General features: G+C 38.7%; 1 protein-coding gene across 3 annotated transcripts in view; it reads left to right on the top strand.

The window, feature by feature from the left end:
• KIF16B (kinesin family member 16B) overlaps positions 1-19191 on the top strand; it is a 134127-nt gene extending 114936 nt beyond the window's left edge. For all 3 annotated transcript variants that reach the window (XM_050972409.1, XM_050972408.1, XM_050972407.1), the window contains 2 exons: positions 3491-3574; positions 17937-19191. In XM_050972409.1, coding sequence (XP_050828366.1) covers positions 3491-3574; positions 17937-18095 — 243 coding nt within the window. In that variant the 3' untranslated portion in view covers positions 18096-19191. The remainder of the gene's footprint in view (positions 1-3490; positions 3575-17936) is intronic.
• Positions 19192-19506: the final 315 nt, after the last annotated feature.

The following is a 19506-nucleotide window of genomic DNA, read 5'->3' as shown; positions in this document are numbered from 1 at the left end:
AGGTGCTGTAGCACCACTAATAGCAAAATTTGCAATATTTATTGAAATATTTGCTACTGCACTTTGGCTTAAATGAATCAAGTATTGTAAATAAACCTCAAAATTCTATTGAGCCTTGCTTTGCTGAATCTCACACAATTATGCTCAGAGTCTGTATATCAAATAGTACATTAGGACAGAGGATTTTTGTAGAGAGTTACTGTAACATTTGTCATTAGTTCATTGTATTTATGTTGCTGAACTTCTTTTAATTCATTTCTTTAGGAACCAAAATTATGATGAGATAAGAATATTTTATTGTCACTGTATATTTGTGGGGCTCTTGCACCAACATATTTTTCCCTGTGTTAAAGTAATAAGTCAGAGTGTCAAAAATCAATGGGAGGGGTGTGTCTATATATATGTATATATATGTATGTATAATAAGCACACTATCTATGGTAAATATACTATTAGTGTATTTTATATAAATATAGTACAATGGACTGGCTTCCTATTACACTGAAATTTCAGTCATATAGAGAGCTGCATAATTCACCTCACTTCATGGATGTGTCAATTTCTTATGTTGCAAAGATAATTTTCAAGGTGCAAAGTAGGTGGGAACTAGTGCTGTCATGTTTACATTAAGTTTGGATAGCCTGAAACTCAAGCCTGCAGAGTTTTGAATGCCTCTTTCTCTTTTTGGTGAGCGTTGGACTGTGGGCAAGTAGTGGAATAGAACCCATTGAAATAACTGAGTTGCTGAAGGGATGATGAAGTTTGTGGCTGGAGCATTTTCTGTCATGCAGATGGGTGGGCATTTGTTGTGTGATGGAAATGGTCTTTGTACTTTATTTGTGAGATAGCTATCTGCCAATCATTTGGCTAAAAGAGGAGCCAGGGGACCACTGGGAAAGTGTGGGACACAGCAATGTTCTATCAGGCCTGAGGTCTGTGTAACTGGCCTCAGAGATGCCATCTGCAGTAACTGATTAGTACTTTATAACACAGCTCTGCAGGATAAAAACTCTTTCCAAGTGACATACATGTATAAATAGGTATGTTCTATACACACACTGGCAACACTGGCATATTACAAGCATATTAACTTTTTATATGTATGTCTGGAATAGTTTGGCACATTGACATTCTGGTGGCTTTTACTATGTTCAAAGTATGCAGATCCCCACTTCTTGACCAGCAATAAACTCATGATTTTCATAGAGGTGCATGTTATGACTTTGAACACTGCAGAGTAAAGTTTGCTGGCTGAGACCTTTGTCTTGCATATTTAATTCATGATTATAGTAATTGACTTTGATTGGTTTGGTTTCAGAGATATGTGCATGGTAGTGATTTGGGAGTTAAGAAATGTTAAACAATGTGAGTAGTTCTTTCTGTTTAAAATTGTTCAATAAAACACATTGGTTTTATAAAATACAACTGGTTTTCTCCTAAGATACACCCAGAAAAAGCTTAGGAAAACAGCTTGCTCATCCCAAAGTTATGTAGAATTAGTCCCCAAATTCCTGTTCAGATGGAACTTAATAAGGAAATCCTTCCTGATTTAAGACCTTGCTTTGACTCCACAGAGTGGGTCTGAGGATGCTGTAGTGGTAGGCTCATTGTGCAAATTGGATTTTAATAGACACTGTTTGAAAATTCTATAATGAAAGTATTTATTAGCAAATAAATATAAAAAACAATCTCCCTACAGCCAGGAGGGGATTGTGGTAGTAGTTGTTTTACCTTGCTTGTTCCTGGTAGTGTCATGATGAAGTACTATTTAATAAAATGCAATTTCTGCAGATGTGGGATTTTGAAGTCCTTGAAAATATTAGCACTTAGAATAATTTATAGGTGAAGAAGAGAGTAATGCAGTAAAAATAAGTCCCCAGGACATTAGAATACAAAACTGTTTGGTTGTGTACTGTTTGTCCTGCCAACGTGAAGAAGCAGGCACACTGAGAAGAATATGGTTGGAGAAATTTGAGGAATATAGTTGGGACATACTGGCAAGATTGATGGAGAGCAGACATCTCTTCCATGTCCTCTGGTGCCCCACATCACTTTTATCATTTTAAGATGTCTAGACATTTCTTTAAAATTGTCAAAGTTGGAGTTGAACCAGAGAGTGGGAATAAATCATTTGTATTGCAGAATTCCTCTGTATTTTAAAGATGCTTACATTCAATGTTAATAATGGAGCTCCTCATTTAAATCACTATATGTCTGCTCCCTGTAACCAGCTGTAAATTCTCCACAGTCCTGTGTGTGCTGATAGACTAGAAAATGATGCATCTTTTTACTGGTTCAATATCATCAAACAACCTGGGGAATTAATGCAGGAAGCAATTTTACAGAGGGATTTCACCTGCAAAACAACTGCAGCAATTCCAGTGGGAGGTTGCATTATTCCATCTCATCATGTGAGTGCTGGGAAAAAATGGGTTTGATTTACCTTCAAGTGCAAACACAATTTATGGGGAGAGAAGAGGACCTGCTTTCTCCTGCATTGTTCCCAGCAGTGGCTGAGCAGACCAAGTTCAGTGGTACTTGTTACCAGCTCTTGGGTCTTTTTTGTGTTTTCCAGACATGTAGCTGGCTTTAATTAGTTCAAGCATTTTATTTATTGGTATACAAAAAGGGGAGGCAGTTCCCTTTCTCTCTCTCTCTCTCTTTCTCTCTCTCTCTCCCTTTCTCTCTCTCCCTTTCTCTCTCTCTCTGCCCCCCTTCCCCAACAGGATGGAAAAAGAAATTAGGAGATGGCTTTGAACACCTCTCTGGAAGCAAAAAGTAGAGGTCTGAGTAGTTGTTTTTAGCCAGTTGTTGTGCCATTGCCTTTTTCTCATTTTCAGTGTGATAAAGCAGGATGTTGTCTGCATGTGTGAATTCTCTTCAGAAGTTGAAGCTGTCAGCTCCCAGCATGGACACACGTTTGAATGGCATTGAGCTGCAGCTGAGTTACAAGAAGTGATAGTCCAGGGCACAGGAAAAGCTTCAGGTCAGGTGTTAGCTGTAGTCCAGCAATGCATCTCCCAGAGCATGACTTCAGTGCTAGTTCTTAGATCCAATGATCCTTCAGAATATATAAAACCAAACAAATTTCCCTACCATACAGTTGGGGACCACAGATTTTTAAGTGACTAAATGCCTTTTAAGATACACTTTCCTGCAGAATTGCATATACTTCCTATATGATACTATCACATCACATTTGGATTGTGAATTTTTAATATTTCTTTGGGCAAACAGTGGTGGTCCAATTCCTAAATTCTCTTTCAGTCACTCTCTGATGACAAAGTGCATCTTTATCTTAGCAATACTACAGAGCAGATCACAATAACCTCAGTAGAAATGTAGAATGTGATATTTACTAATAGCATATAGTGTAGCTCATGAATATTTGGCAGTTTCTTCTTCTTCCTAGTTGCTTTTTAGTTTAAACAGAATTTTCTCATTTGAGCTTGTCACTTCTGATGCTGATTCATCCTTTAATGTCTTCCAGGTTGCCACTTTGGAATTCCCTCCCAAGAAGCTCTTTGGGAACAAGGATGAGCGAGTGATTGCAGAACGAAGGTGTCACTTAGAGGTAAGACCAACTTTTTTCAGGCTTCTGCTGGGTGTTTGGGAGGAGCACTCCCTGCTGGACCTGTTGATCATGATTCCCTCATGATCAGCATTTAATAGCCTGTTTGCAAGTATCGAGTTACTTGCTGCTTCGTTTAACACAGGAGATGGCAGCAGTACATTGCAAAGTAAGGAAACATCTCTTAAAATACAAATTACTCCTAATCTAGGGGGAAAAAAAGGAACTCTTAGAGATGTTCATAGGAGATAGATTTATTTAAGGGAGAAAGGTGGTGGGTGAGGTAAGTGTTCACTGTAGACAGCTGGTTTCTCTGCAAGACAAGATTAAAAAAAATTCTTCTATTTTAAATGCAATCTGTTAGTTGGAGATTTACCATTTTCTCATAGTATATCCAAATATATCATGACAGAACTAAAGCAATATTTAGGCATCTCTGAGTTAACCCAGCTTTGTGTATTCATTTTCTTTCAATTAATTTTAAAAATTAACTTTATTGTGGACAAGGTTATTGAGTTTGAGGGTTTGAGTTATTTTGGTAATTCTACAGTGCTGTGTGGATAGCATGATTTTGAACTCCTGTCACACATTAGGTCTTTATATTTCTATGTTAATGCATGTTTTGCTGCAGCCCAGGGGCAGGAGGTGGGGTTTTGGGGAAGAAGAGGCATGATCAAAGACTAAGATGTATATTGCAGAAACATGGGGATTACTTGATCATGCAAGTCATTAAGAATTATGTTCTTTTTAGAGCTAAAATAGCATTAGGTAGAGCTTTAGAGAAATTAATATAAAAGTAGATTGCTTGCAACTGGAATCTTTTCTGTTAGGTGGTTTGATTTTTTTTCTACATTCTTCACCTTTTCTTTGATAAACCAAGAAAACATTCTCCCCCTAATAACTTCTGATCTCAGGCTGTCTTACATGAAGCACAAAATGAATTTTTGTTTTCTTTCACATCCTTGTTAGATACTATAAGGGCATACCCATATTCCAGTCTGGTACTGAATTTGCATATTTCTTAGCAGTAAAACTTAATCTCTTAATCTTTCTGACCTTTCATTGGTTTACTAACAGATTTTATTGTAATGATTTTAATGTTAAAACTGCTGTGTATAGCAATGCTTTGATCATGGCCATGGAGTACTTACAGCTCTACAGCCAGGTTTTAATTTAAAATTATATTGTATCTATTTTAACTAAGTTAGGTCCTTAAAACTTTATTACCTATATATTTTGCAAGCCCAAGAATATATGGCAACTGTTCACATGAGTATGTTTTGCTGTGTGCTCCTTGGCCATTTCAGTGGTGAGGAACTGAAGATCCCCTGTGGCTAAGGGCAAGTCAGATAAAGAGGATGAGGAGCCAAGCAAACATTACTATCCTTGCCATGAGGAATTCAATGCAGCAGGCTGATCAAAACCTCCTGATGTCTAGATCTCTAATCACAGGGTTTTCTTTTCACTGCTTTTTTTGCAGTGGTTTGCTCTGGCTTTGCCCGTAGCCAGAGAGCTCACGCAGCTGCAGCCTCCTTGGTGAAAAGTGAGAGAAACCACCCAAGCAGTGATGGTTTCCAAAGTCAGGGAATGCTTTGAAGGCTCAAGGAATGCCTTGAGTTGTGCTGTGGAGGTGGCAGTATTGCCACAAGAGTGGCAGATGGCCCAGGCACCAGTTCTGTTTCAAGGACTGGCCGTTCATGCCTGGTGGCCTTTGGGCCACTGTGAGCCTCGAGTGTGCATCAGGGTGTGGTTGGAGAGTGGCAAATGGGGGGATTGTCTCTGGGAGGGACTTGGATCCTTGGCTGTTGGGAGTTTGGGCAGGGGGAAGGTGAGAGTGTTACACCTTGGTATCAAGTAGAATCATGGCTTGTATTCAGTTGATTTCACACCTGGTCCTGCTCCTTGATTTGCTGAAAACCCTTTGCAATCTCTTTGCAGCTTCCCAGCTGATGTGTTGGTACAGCTGGAGGAGGGTGTAAAATCTTGTTTGCTTGTTCCACTTGCTTAGTCAAGAGCTAATGGCTAATTCAGCATTTTTAGAAAAAGCAAAGTACAGCTAGCAGACTAATTTTATTGAGCTAATTTTATTGACTAAAAATAAATGACATCCTGAAATACCAGTCCAGTAAGTGTTCTGAACAAATATTCTGCGAGATTATTAGTGGAGAGGTTGTCCTAGTGGTGGTGATAAAGAAATTGCTCTGCTCTTCTTTACACATTTTCTACATTAGGTATTCATGCATCTTAAATAGGCTGGAACTCCATATCATTTTTTTGAACTTCTTTCATTGAAATAGCTTTGGGTAGTTCAGTGCTTCCCACAGGTCATCTCTTAGCAACTGCAGTTCCTTGTGCCTAATTAGATTTGTCCCTTTGCAAGTCACTTTAGGAAGAATTTTGTTTTTCCTACCTATCATCTCTAGGATTCTTGCCACAATAGAAGTACTGAGAAGAGCAGTGGGATTTTTGGTACCTTTCCAGACAACCAGATCAGGGGAAATGGCTGTTGTGGAGTTTGCTTTGTTTGAAGATTGAGATGTAGTACTACCTTATTTCAGCCTGGGTTTAGAAGTGGGCCTGTTTAATCATAATGGAGGTGAAATTACTTGGAGTAAAAGCATCCAGAGAGCCCCAAATTATAAAGATTGTGATTTTTAAATCACAGTAAGTTCAAGGTTTGTGTATAACATTAAGTTCTTTTATTTATCCTAGCTGGTACAAATGCTAACTAACTGAAAGCTTCACAATGCCTTGTTTGTAGGAAAGCACATTTCATGAAGTATTTTTGTGCGAGATGAACCTGAGAATTTGACTTTGATCTCCAGCATGATGTGTAGTTGCACTGTAAACACTTTTGCTTTGGTGTTTGTTGGTATAATTTCAGGTCTTTTGAACTGTATTTTACATTACCATAGAGCTTTGGAAAATAATGTGCAAGTTTTTACCTATACATCTTAAGAGAAAACATCTAAATTGTTTAAAATTATCTACCCAAAATACCCTGTTGCAATCTAATAATTTAGCTTTTCATCAGGGACCTATTGTAGGGCATAACTCTAAATTTATTGTTTTGCAGTTTAAAGACTATAATTTCACTTCAGAGCCAATATTGCTTGTTTAAATCTGCCTTAAGTGACACGACCAAGAATTCTTCTGAGTAAAGTTCATGGACAGAAGTTATTGTGTATCTGTCCTTTCTTGCAAACAGAAATCAGTAGGTAAGAGTATAGGGTCCTTTTTTCAAGTGAATTCAGGTGATGTATATTCATTTTTTTTGTATTTCTTTTAAGGAAGGAAGAACTTGCCACAAGAAATACTTAAGTCAGTGAATGTATCTATTCCTGTTTTAACTGCAAAGTATCTTTAATCCCTTGGTGAGTTGCTAGGCCTGTGGATGACACTAAAAAGAAATTTTCCTGAAATCCCAGCTTCTGTGGATACTGTCTTTCTGTATCATACCATTCCCCTGACTATTCTTTTTTCTCCTTCTCTTAGACTGAAGCTTTGCTGTAGTAATGAAGATTATTTTTAACCCTGTTTTCCAATTGTGCAGCCAGAGAAACTGGGCAGGAGTCTAAGCTGACATAGCAGATTGAGGTGTGTTTCATGACTCTTTGTCAGAAGCCTTGCATTCATGGACTTTCTTTCTTACCCTTGCTGTTACCAGTGTGTTCAGCAAAAACCAACTTTTATGCCAACAAAATCCAAACAGGTTGTTTGTTGCTTACAGGAAAACAAAAACTGTCCCAAGGCTCAGACTGTCTCCTTGTCTCTGTTCCCTGTTTCCTCTTTCCTGCTCTCAGGGCTGCATTTCCCCAGGTTGGTTTGCAGACAGCAAAGGGAGAAACAAGCAAAATCTCTGGTGGGGTTTTAGGGATCAGCAGCTGGTTAGAGTGTGGTGCTGGTGACACCAAGGTTGTGGCTTCCATCCCCAGACTGGCCATTCCATAAAGAGTTGGACTTGATCCTTGTGGATCACTTCCAGTTCAGAATATCCTGTGATCTGTGATCTAGAAATAAAGCTCAGCACTCAGTAGGAGTCATGTGTTGTCTTTTGCTGCACTTACAGAGCTCAGGGAATAAAAGTCAGCCTTTTATTAACAGTATGGTAATGTGAGCCTGTGTTGAGCTCTGTAGAAGCATATACATCTTCCTGGCATTGCCTCTGCTCTCTTCTTTTTTCTTGGCACTTTGAACCTCTTTAAAAGATAGACATGCTCAATTTATTTAAAATTAATAATATAATTGTCCTCCTCACTTCCTGATGTCTGCCAGTGAGGATTTCAATGATAGGTGTTAATGCAGGAGGCAGAAATAAATCTTGAATGAGCTTCATAATTCAATTTTGCTGCCCAATCTGTAAAACTGTCTGGGGAAAGTATTGTAGACACTGAACTGGCTGAAATATTGCTGTTACCTTCAGCCAAAATTAACCTTCCAAAATTAGATTAACTTAGAAGTCAAATTCTTTGTTTAGTTTTTAGTTTGTATTTTCACTAGAGTTCCTTTGGAGGTGATGATTTCTAGGGGTTTTTTTAAAATAAGGTTCTAAATTTAGCCATGTCCTGTTTCCCCTTTAAAAGTAACATTTTGCTGAGATGGCTCCAGGAATCTGGTTCTTTAGGAAAAGGTGAAATAATGGAAATAACACCTTTTTCTTGAACTTGGATTGATCATGGTTATTTAAGTGTCTTATTAGTTTTTGAATTAATACCTCAATGGAAGCCAGCAATAGAAACATCTGAGAAGAAAAAACCCTCAAAATAATTGTCAACAAATTTGAATAAACAGAATGTTTGAATCTGCCTCAGACATTGAGGTTTTCCTTGAAGTCATGAGGACAGAAACATTTTACTGTGATTTTAGATTATTCATCACCTGAATATTCAGTATGAATTTTATTAGTGCTCCCCAGAAGTCTTTGTTTCACTGCCCCATTCCTAAATGTATTTAACTGAGAGAACCTGTGCTAGCTGTAGGTGAATTGATGTCTGTATTGCAAAAATCCTCTCAGGTGGGGTTAGAATTTCCATTTCTGTTTGATTTTTTTTCCCCTGAATGACACTAGTCACAAAGCTACTGTATACATGTTTGTTCAAAGTGATTACTAAAAGGAAATTATTGGACACAGGCATCAGCTTACAACATCCCTAATGCCAAAGCTTTCTGAAAGGAGCTTTACTCACCAGCCTGGCTCTTGAAGAGTGAATGTTTGCCTCTGACAGTGTGGTGGTAATTACTGTTCTTAGCAGATTTTAGGTAAGATGACCTTCAGACCCCATTCAGAATACAACTTGGTACTTACTGGAAAATAAAAGGAAACTCTTCTCTTTTTTCACAGATATGGATGCACTCCAGTAGCACTGCTGGTGCAAAAGCAAACCACTGTAATGTTGGTGTTTGATATCCTAGAGGGGATTGTTTCATCCCCATAGTCTGAGCTACAGAATGCAATATCTTGGAGTGATGGCTTTAATTTCCCACTAGAGGAATAGGGATGCAGTGGGATCAGGGAAGGAAAGAACACAGATGCATCCACAAAGCCAAGAGGAGAGCCTGTGTGGCTGGGCCTTATTGTGAATATCAGTTACATGAAATCCATGTCATAGATCATTTTCTAATTTAGGTATAGTCAGTCTGCACCAGGTGCCTTTCATATCCTCTAGTAACCACTGCAAACTTTAAGAACAAAAAGAACTGCTTTTCAGCAACAGCACTGAAGTCTTGCTGGCAGACAGACTTTGCACTTAGCCATCTGAGAACAAGTTCACATGCCAGCTTCCCATCTGTCACCACAACATTAGGGCAGCCCAAGGCACATGGCTTTTCTGGTTTTGAAGCATCAACCCTCGAAGAGGAGTAGCAGCAGTTCTCAAAGCATTTAACCTTTTTTTTTTTTTTTTTTTGGGTGGCTCTGCTTCTTGTGTGTGACCCTATTGGGTTCAAGAAATGAATAAATAAAATTAATTTTACTTATTGGTTACAGTCACTAGATGCAAAGAAGCAGAACTTTGCATAGGTCAGCTGTTGATCCCATACCAATAAAATGTTGCTTTGATTAAATACTGTAGACCTTCAGCTAGCCCACAACAATGCAAGATATTATTCTTGTAATCAAGACACATGAAAAAGATGGTCATTTAGAAGGAACAATAGCCTGAGGTTATTTTCTGGATGAGTTAATTTTTAGCTCTGGTTTGACATGCTACTGAATGCAGAAGGAATGGAAAGGGTGGTCTCATTTGCTCAAACTCTGGGCCTCAATCAAAATCAGGTCTGAAGCCTTGCTCTGCAGAGTTTACTAGAGGTAACTTGGCATAATATACATCTTCTCTCTTTAGAAGAATTTTGGTCTTTCTTTCTTTAGGTGAATAGCTTCAGGTCCCTACCTCAAAAATTATCTTTTGTGATCAAATATTTATCTCCATTACAACCCAATAATTAAATAGGATTTGCAATTTAAAGGCCTTTTTATTTTTCCCTTTCCTTTTTAGATATTTCAGAGTATCAGAAAATAAGGAGGTATGTTTATCATGATTTAGTAAGTTTGGAAAGTGGGGCAGCATATAGTTTGAGCTCCAGTTCAGCTCCACATCCTAATGTGTTTTCTGTCAGGATGGACTAAATTTCTCAATATTCTCTTACAAAACAAGTTTTGAAGTTGTGTACCTTCATCACAATCTCCATTAATGGCTCTGCACATACAGATGTGGGCAGATGAATAAAAGGGAGTGGTCAGCCAAGGACACTGGGCTGAATCTGGTACTACCCCTCTCCAAAGCAAGAGTATCAGTTACCCTCCAGCCTGGCATTTCTCCAGAGGCAGCAGGGGGTGATGCATGTCAGGTTGTTTGGTTGGTGTTTGCCAAGCCCACTCCAGCAGATGACACACTGTCACACACTGGTGGCCCAGAGATGCATGCTAAACTCAGTCCTGTTGTTCTTTCTAAATAAATTTTGACAGGACTTGTTCTGACTTGTGCTCTAGAGAAGAGATTGGTTTCCTTCACTAGTCAGGTCTGTTTTGCTCCTTTTCAGAATGGTCATTCACTTTCCAAAGAAGGCTCACACTGACAGAGCACCTGTAAATCATAGCCCTTGCTGCCTTTTTATTTGCTTCCCTGCCAGCCTACAATTCAGTTTTCATTAGAGCTGCCTAAAGCAAATAAATGTAAGCTTTTACCATGCAGACATTGTAAGAAATAAGAAGTCCTGTGGATTTTAAACAAATTATAGGCAGAATAAGATTTTAATTTGGGATGTAGACTGACTTAAGAAGTTGATTCAATTGATGTGGCATAATAGTAATTCAGCATAATGTGCTCATGCCATTAGACTTGCACAGAAAAATGTTCCAAACAGCTATAATGAATAGTTTGGGTTTTGAAAGCCCAAGAGAGCAGTTTCACCTGGAATCATAACTGGCATCTCTCAGAATGCTTGCACATTAAGAAAATTCAAAAAGGTGTATGAATTTGAGTAAATTTCAGCACCACCTTGGGTAAAATTAAATTTTAGTGTCACTCAAGCACTTCTGCAGATGTAGAGGTAAAATCTGCTTCACCTGTACAACTCTGGAGGAAACTAACTCTGAGTCAAGGAATCTGCATTATGCTGTGCATGAAAAACATAAGAGACTTTCTCAAGAGGCTAAAAATCTAATCCCAGTATTTTTAATGCAATTTAGCTGCTTAAAGAAGCTTGATTCTTACCTGCTTAGTTCCAAAGTCATTTAGGAACCTCTAAACATGCCCAAAGGAGTGTTATATGGAGGGTGCCTGTGGAATTTGCCCCAAGGCAGCTCAAAACTCCAAACTTTCTGAGCTGAGGTAAAAAAAAATGAAAAGAGAACCCAAAAAGGGAAGGAAAGCCATTGCCTAAACAAAGACCAGGTAACCTACAAAGCAAAAAAAGCTGGAAGCTGCCTGAGAGTGCCAGTTTGAAAAGCACCCACAATAACGACCCCTCCACACACAAGGTTCTCATTTTGGTAGTCTTCTGATACAGTAGCAATATTGAGGGGCACAGATGGATATGGAATACAATAACATTATGGATTACCCCAGGACATTCCACCCCTTGTCCCATATCATCTGATTAATGCCCAAATTAATACATTTCAACTGTAAACATGTCTACACATAGAACATATCCATACATAGCTACATATAACTATGTACAAATACAATTTCAGTGGTCACTGACCATTCCCCAGATATGGACAGGGTTCATTTGGTCCATGACTGATATGACTGGACAAGTCCATGGAAATGAAAATATGCTGTGGCAGTGACATTCAGCAGCCAGTGGTACATTCCAACCTTCCAGGCTGTTCTCACCCATAGTTCAATCCCCTCTGAGGTGCACAACATGTTTCCCCATCCCTCTGCTTAACCCAGCAAGTGTAACCAGGTCCTTGAGCAAAAACAATCCCACAGATAGGCTTGCCTTTGCTCAAGGCAGAATGAATCCAAACAGTCTTTCCTAACATAATTTCATATGCACAACAGGGACTTTGTCTGTCTGCTGTACACAGGGGTTTGGATTGGGCAGAGCCAGCTCAGTTACTGGAATCTCTGCTGTTAACTAAGTGGTGGTGCAGTTCCCTCCAGTTAAAGCCTCTTCTAAATCCTCCCCCCTTAGATGCAAACTGAACTAGTTTATGAAAAATATGTCCCAAAGAGTTGTTTCTTGGCCTTGGTTCCTAAGGAGAACCAAGATAGGATAGAGGCTTTGGAATGTTTTTTGTCTTTCTGCCTATTAGGGTTGGGAAAACTAGCTGTGAATGCAATAATAGGCTGCAAAGCTACAAATAAATGTGTAAAAGTACAGAGAATATATAAAAGAAAAAAGGCAAAAAAATAGCCAGCATCAATGTGATAATTGTAGTGGTGATTTGCCATTTTCAGACATGTGGTCCTGTCTTTATTCTCCTAAAATGTGCATACACAAATTGTCTGCAAGGTCTCTGGCACCGGGGACAGTCACATTTTGGGGCAGTTGTCAAATTTGGCTCCTCAAGGAACCTTTGCAGAGGTTTGGCAGTGTGTAATTTTGCAGGGTTTTTTATAAGGAGAGCCCAGCCATCTGGTCTTTCAGCAGAAGATGATGGGCCAGGTGATCCCATCATAATTACCAACATCTCATACCAAGTTTTTCCACAGAAATAAGATCCTTCAGGCACCAGGTAGTGTCCCAAGCAGAAAGTCTTTTCACCATTGCTCTGAAATCACAACCACACAGAATGACCTAATGATATGTGTAGGAGATAAATGTGTTCAGATCCACAGGTGACATTAGGTACATCCTGAGGGGCCCTGAAATATCACTTGTGATATTGAATATCACATGCTGTTCTGCTCACCTACTTTACTCAAATCTGCTTTATAATATCTTGTAATATATGTCAAGGTGTTGGGGAAAAAGAATTGAAGCTTCATGTTTTCTTTATTAGAAAAAGAAAAATCCCACAAAAGACCAAAATGTTTCTGAGCAAGTTATATCTGGTGAGGGGAGAATTGATCTGATTTTGAAACTGGTGGAGGTGAAGGTGTTAGTTGTAATCTGGTACAATCCCCCATAATTTTGGATTGCTGTCCTCCAAAGCAATGGTACCTCATATTCTATAGTCTTGCTAACTGCAAATTCTTTCTCTGCTTGCTCAAATTTAATAAATCCAGAAATGGACTTGAAACTACTTGGAGGCTCCCTTTGCATGCCTTGTCTTTTAAACAGATCCTTGTTTCTGTGATCACAGATTGGAAGCAAATCATGTGCCTGTCTGCTTGCTTTGGAGTAGAGTCTTGGGAAGAGCTGACTGTGCAAATACCTAATTACAACATAATGGGGTTTTTTAGGCTGAGGGAATGTGCTTCAGTCTGTCTGGCTTTGGGGGTTTTTGGTAATCAGATTTGTATCCTGTAGAAAGAGCTGTGATACCTGTGTATGCTTTACTCTATGGATAATTCAAATTAAAATCTGATTTAAAGCCTGCAGCACTTAGCACTAGTCAACAGAATAATTATGTGATTGGTGCAGGGAGGAACTAGCATCTAAACTAAAGGGAGAGAGGAGCCTGTGTTAGAAATTACATGAGCAAGTCCTGCCCTTGTCACCAGAGATCTTCTGTGACCTTGTGGTAAAGCTTTTGACTGTCCAGTTGACATGTAGGTCTTGAAAGGGTGGTATTGTTTCACAGAAAAGGAGCTCTTGTCTAAAAAAAGTCCCCAAAGCCTTGTAAGATTTATCTTATTAAACTTTCCTAGTGCTTTCAGCTCTGGCATATATTAGCAGGTGGTAATTTTAATGCCAGTTTTAAAATGTATCTTCTAAAGTATTTTAAGCACTGTTTTTTTGGTTTTTTTTTAGGAAATTACTAGAAATAGAAGTATGAAAGCAAAAGCTTGAAGTGTTTTTACTTTCTGAAAGTACCAGAGTAGATGAGTTTTTAAACACACCAAATTTTAATGAAAAAATCCAATTCTTGCTAAGCTCTGCTATTGGTCTCTGAGGCTATCACTGTTAGTAATGGATTAGGAGAACAATGTCACTGAACTGAATTCCTCTTTAATATGCCACAATTGAAAGGATGATAAGAAGACTTTCACATTTCAGAAAGCTTTTTGATTGTAGTAACTTTAATAACTTTAAATTAAGTTATGGCTTTACATTAAAATGTATAAAATTATGAAGTCCCCACATCACAAAGTAGTGCAAAAATTGTTAGAATGACTTTGTTGTGCTGATGAATTGAGCACAAGATGAGCAGTGGCCTATTGCTAAAAAGGTGAACCCTATTAAAATGATTTTTAATAAGCTTTTAAAATGCTTTCCATTCTGCTATTCCCATAATTAAAAGGGAGGAAAATCTGCTCAGACTAGGTAAAGAAAGAAAAGCCTTGGGGTCTCATACCACTTTCTCCAGCTAAGTTTCATTTGCAGAGTTAAAACTTGCAGGTACAACTGTCATAAATTTGAAGTTAGAGGGCTTGAAGGTTGTATTGCCTTCAGAGAGGGCAAACACACTGCTTTTCCTTTTGGATGAGTTTTTAACCTGGCTTTCTGTGGCATTTTCAGGGTCCCCAGGAGGAAGGAGGAATTGAGAAACTGACTGCATGTTCTTAGAAGGCCAATTTATTAGTATATGATCTATATTATATTATATAAAAGAATGCTATACTAAAACTATACTAAAGAATAGAGAAAGGAAACAGACAGAAGGTTACCAAGAATGATCATGAAAACTCATGACTGCTTCCAGAGTCCCAACACAGCTTGACCCTGATTGGGATTTTCTTTTTTTCTCCAAGGCTTCTCAGCTTCCCAGGAGAAGAAATCCTGGTGAAGGGATTTTTCAGAAAATATGACAGTGACAGCTTTCTATTCTTGTTTTGTACATGCAGAGTATTCCTTTCTCTAAGCTGGTGTTGCTGAGAGTGTTCAGCCAGAACAACCAACATGACTGATGCATGAGCTGCCCATTTTACCTCTCTGTTCCAGTGCCAGGGTCTTGTGCCCTCACACCAAGCTGTTTACAAATGTATCATTAGGATTTTTTCCAGCAAACCAGCAGCATAGCAGGTCAAATGCTATTAGTGAAATGAAACTCCAAAGTGCATTTGGAAGAGCACTGATTACCAGACTAAATAATCCAGAACAAATGGCCAGAGTCTAACAAACAAAAATGAGTAATAAAACTGAGCATGGTGGAATATTTTGGCAGTTAACTAGTTTTTTCTTTCCTAGATAATCATATAAACCTAGTAGCTATTAAACAGTGATTTGCATGCCAGGGACAATGTTGCTATCAGTAAGAAATCACATCATTAATATGTATAAAATTTGGACCTGTGAAGGTATCCTGAGCTTGCCAGTCTCTGCTAAGAAATTTTTTTTCAAGGACACATCAAAAGAGTTCTGTAAATAAAAAAAAAATTGTATGTGCTGCTGGAAATGGGTTTTAATACAGAAGAGATGGAAACAGCTCTCCTCCTGTCCACTGAGTGCTGACAGAGGAGATCCTTTCATCCAGCCTTGCTCCTACTCCAGCTGCCTGCAGTGGCCTCCTGGGCTCCAACAAAGTCCCTGCTGAACCTCTTCTGGATCTCTGAGGAACTTTTCATCATTTATGGCACTTGGTGTTGCTGTGCTCCTTCTTTTTCTCCTGTCACTTTCTTCCACTTGGCTGTCCATTGCAGCCAACAGGACAGAGCAGCCTTCCCCTGTAGTGCCCTGCCACAACTCTTGGATGAGTGCTTGTGATGTGAGCACTTGTGCCATCAGTCACTGTTTCCTCACTGCAGGGGAGCACTCCCAGCCAGCATCTTTGGGCAGAGCAGCCTGTATTTCAGTGAAGCAACAGCTTCTTTGTGTCAAGGGCACAGCATCTCTGGGCTGTATTAACATACCAGCATTGCAAACAGGCTAAATGCAGATCTGGCTTTTATAAGATGGCTAATTTGTTCAGAGGTGGTTGTTGGAGAGCACATAATGTCAAGCCATATGGCAGGAAACCTTCATACAAAATTAATTCCATCATTATCTGTTCGTGTCTGCTTGTTGCCATTTTCCCAAGGATCATTTTTGTGTTCAAAGAATCTGTGATATTCACTCAACTCTGGAGCACAGATGTGGAAAAGAAGTGTACCTGCTGTTCCTTGTGTGTCACATAAGTGTATGCTTAGAGCAGAGGGATTTTTTACTTTGCCATTAGAGCTGTCATGCCAAAACAATGAGTAATGGCTTTAAAGAAAAGCCATGACAGTCAATTATCTGGCCATACATACCAAGGTGAATGCAGTAGGTCTTTTGCTGTGTCCAGTGAGGTATTTTGGTACCTTTGAGCCTTTGGTAGTCATAAACTAGAATTATTGCAGTAACTTTTCAGCACAGTGCTAAAACACTAACAGAATGCTATGTTTTACATTTCATTTTCTACCATATTCATCCTTCAGGAATTACTGGTTTGGGATTTTTTTGTAAAGAACCCTCCTTTGAGAACTAATTATGAAAAATGTTTCTCTGTTTTTCACTTTAAATTACTCCTTAGTCTATTGCAGTTCATCTTGAAGGCATTTTTGTAATGAATTTTTTTCATGAACATTAATACAACCTGTGGCAGGTCTGAATGAAATAGAAAGTTTCACCATTTCTGCTAAGAGAACAGTTTTTGTCTCAGCTGCTTTTTTTGTTTGCTTTTTTTTTTGTTTTTCTTCTTCCTGTAATATTGAAACAGGTGGTTTCTTAAAAAGATAGCAGATTGTTATAGTTTGGAGGAATTATTATTGAGAAATGAGTGAATAATTAGGACAGTTTCCTGAACAAACCACTCCCATGACCCCAAAGCTGCTGCATTCAAATAACTAAATGTTGTGTTCTTCAGAGGAGAATGTGCTTCTCTGGCTTGCAAATCTATTTCCCATGGAATCCAAGACCAGTGAATGATTGGAAAGTTATCTCTTTTGTGGTCAGTCTGTAGTACAGAAAAGGAGTTTATCCCTCTGCTCCAGGTGAGATTTCCCTTGCAGGTGTTTGGGTGACACTGGATCCATTTGTGGTGTCTATCTGATCTATCAAACCTTTTACTTAGTGTTTTGTTCAAAAGTTATAAATATAAGTTATTAAGTCACACATACCTGGAAAGTTGCATCCAAATGAACCCACATATGATGGAAGCTTTTTCAGGTTTGTGAAAAATAACTGTGTTAATGTACATCCCCCAATTTCTCTAGGTATAAATGTGACTGCAATTTGCACAGTGGTTGTTTAATATTAACTTATGGGAAGGGAAGGAGGTGTCTCCCATGTGCTTCTCAGTAGTAAGACCTAAAAGAAAAAATAAAACAGAAAGGAAATTTTGAGGGAACTCAATGAAAAGATACTGGTAGGTTCTGACATAATATGGAATTCATGCAAATCTTTCTGCAGATAGCCATCATCAAAACAAACCCCAGTCAATGCAAGGATTTTGGAAGCTTTTTGAGGGAAAGATTTTAAAAGTCCTTTTGTGTCCAAATGTGGTAAATATCCTGCAGCATGGATCTGAGGTTTGCACCTGCTGTGTTTGCTAATGCTAGACAATAGTATTAGCCTGCAGAATAAACTAGGAACCATCATGCAACCACAGAATAAAAGAATTGCCAAGCTGGGCATAAGAAGGAAGTGGAAAATACTCCTTTTCTGCTTTTCCTGAGCTTAATACAGACATTTCAGTAGACTGTTTTATAAATGTTGATGGTTATTGAAAGGACTGTTCACATCCCATGGAAATATTTCTGGAGGTTTTTGCTGTTCATTTAATTTTTCAAAGTGGTTGTAATAAATTTGATCAAGTAAACCTTATGACATTTTCTATTTCATTCCACAGAAATACCTCAGGAGCTTTTTCTCTGCAATGCTGAAATCTCCATCATCTCCACTGAACATTGATAAAGTGGGGCTAACCTTGTCAAAATACACCATCTGTGAATTCTCACCCTTCTTCAGGAAAGGCGTTTTTGACTACAGCAGCCATGGGACCAGCTAAGTTCTGGGCCAGGATCCTTATGCTGGAGGAGTATAGTTGGAGTGGTGCCTTCACTTTTGTGCAAGAGGAATGAGAGAAAGAAAAAAATATGTCTCCTCCATACCTGGGACCATCCAAACAGCACCAGCTGGAGACAGCCAGGCCCCCACGCTACCCTGAGTCCTTTACCAGCTCCCAAGGCAGTGCCTGCATTCTCCTGGCACAGGCTGTACAGACATTTTGGTGTAAGTTGCTCTGTTGATACTGTACAAAGATTCTGACTCTGGTAATGAGCTTGGATCCCCTTCTTGGCAGCAGTGCTCAGATCATTTGTTCTGGCCATTGGAGAGCATCTCATGTTTACCATGGCAGCAAGTCGTGCTGACAGAGGCTTTCCCAGTGGCCTTTTGGTTTCTGTCCAAGCTGTTCCTTAAAGAACACTTCCTCTTTGGTTTCTTTATAGCACAGTGTCATGTTTAAGGTAATGATCATGCTCCACTGTTGTTTTGTTTTCTTTCCCTTCTAGATACACTGAGTATTGACTGTATAATTGTATAGTTTTTCTCAGAAGAATTAAAGGGCCTGGGTAACTTGAATGCTTACAAAAATATATGCAGCAGGAAGAATATAATTTAAACCTTGTCAGAGTCCTCCACTCTTGGTTGTTTTGAGGCTGAACAAATCATTCACCATTAATAAAGAAGCAAAGGAAGCAATAGTTACCAAATAACATGGTCAGCATATTTTCAAATTTTGTAATCATTCAGACTGGAGATGGAAACTCTGCACTGTACAGAGCTCATAGCTATGCATAAAACTGATGCAAAGTGCTATATATTGTTTTTTAAATAGCTTCTTCACAATAATTGTAAAGCCTGAGGTTTATTTGCATCAGTTGAAATTTACAGGATTTAAATAATAGTACTTTAAAATGACTCAGGATTTATTCAGACTTGCACATATATATATATACAGGTAGAACTAATTTTATATTGCTGCAGATTCAAAACTGTGTATACACTGTGACTGGAATTGAGGATGTGTACATGTTAATGTATAATTGGTTGTATAAAAATCAGAATTGAATTTCTTCCAGTTATTAAAATGCATAATGAAAGGTAAGTTTTGTGTGCCATTTGTTCAGAGTGTGAAGCATTTTTTCTGAGTTGACATCGCTGACCACTGGTAGGTTGTGGTAATCAAACTATTTCATGTCATTGAAAATTATTATTAAAACCCAAAGTAACAACACTGATGGCATTTTTATTTCATGACCTAAATTATAGGAACAGCAGAGTTTCACACTTAATATGATACATCAGTGGTCCTGAGGGAGCTGGCCAAGGAAGTGTCTAAGGCACTATTCATCATATTTAAGAAGTGATGGCACTCTGGGGAAGTTGCCCCTGACTGGAGAAGGGGAAACATAACC

Source organism: Serinus canaria, chromosome 3, assembly GCF_022539315.1.
Source record: "Serinus canaria isolate serCan28SL12 chromosome 3, serCan2020, whole genome shotgun sequence".
Lineage (NCBI taxonomy): Eukaryota > Metazoa > Chordata > Aves > Passeriformes > Fringillidae > Serinus > Serinus canaria.
The sequence above is the reverse complement of the archived record's forward strand: the minus strand, read 5'-3'. Positions and strand labels throughout refer to the sequence as shown.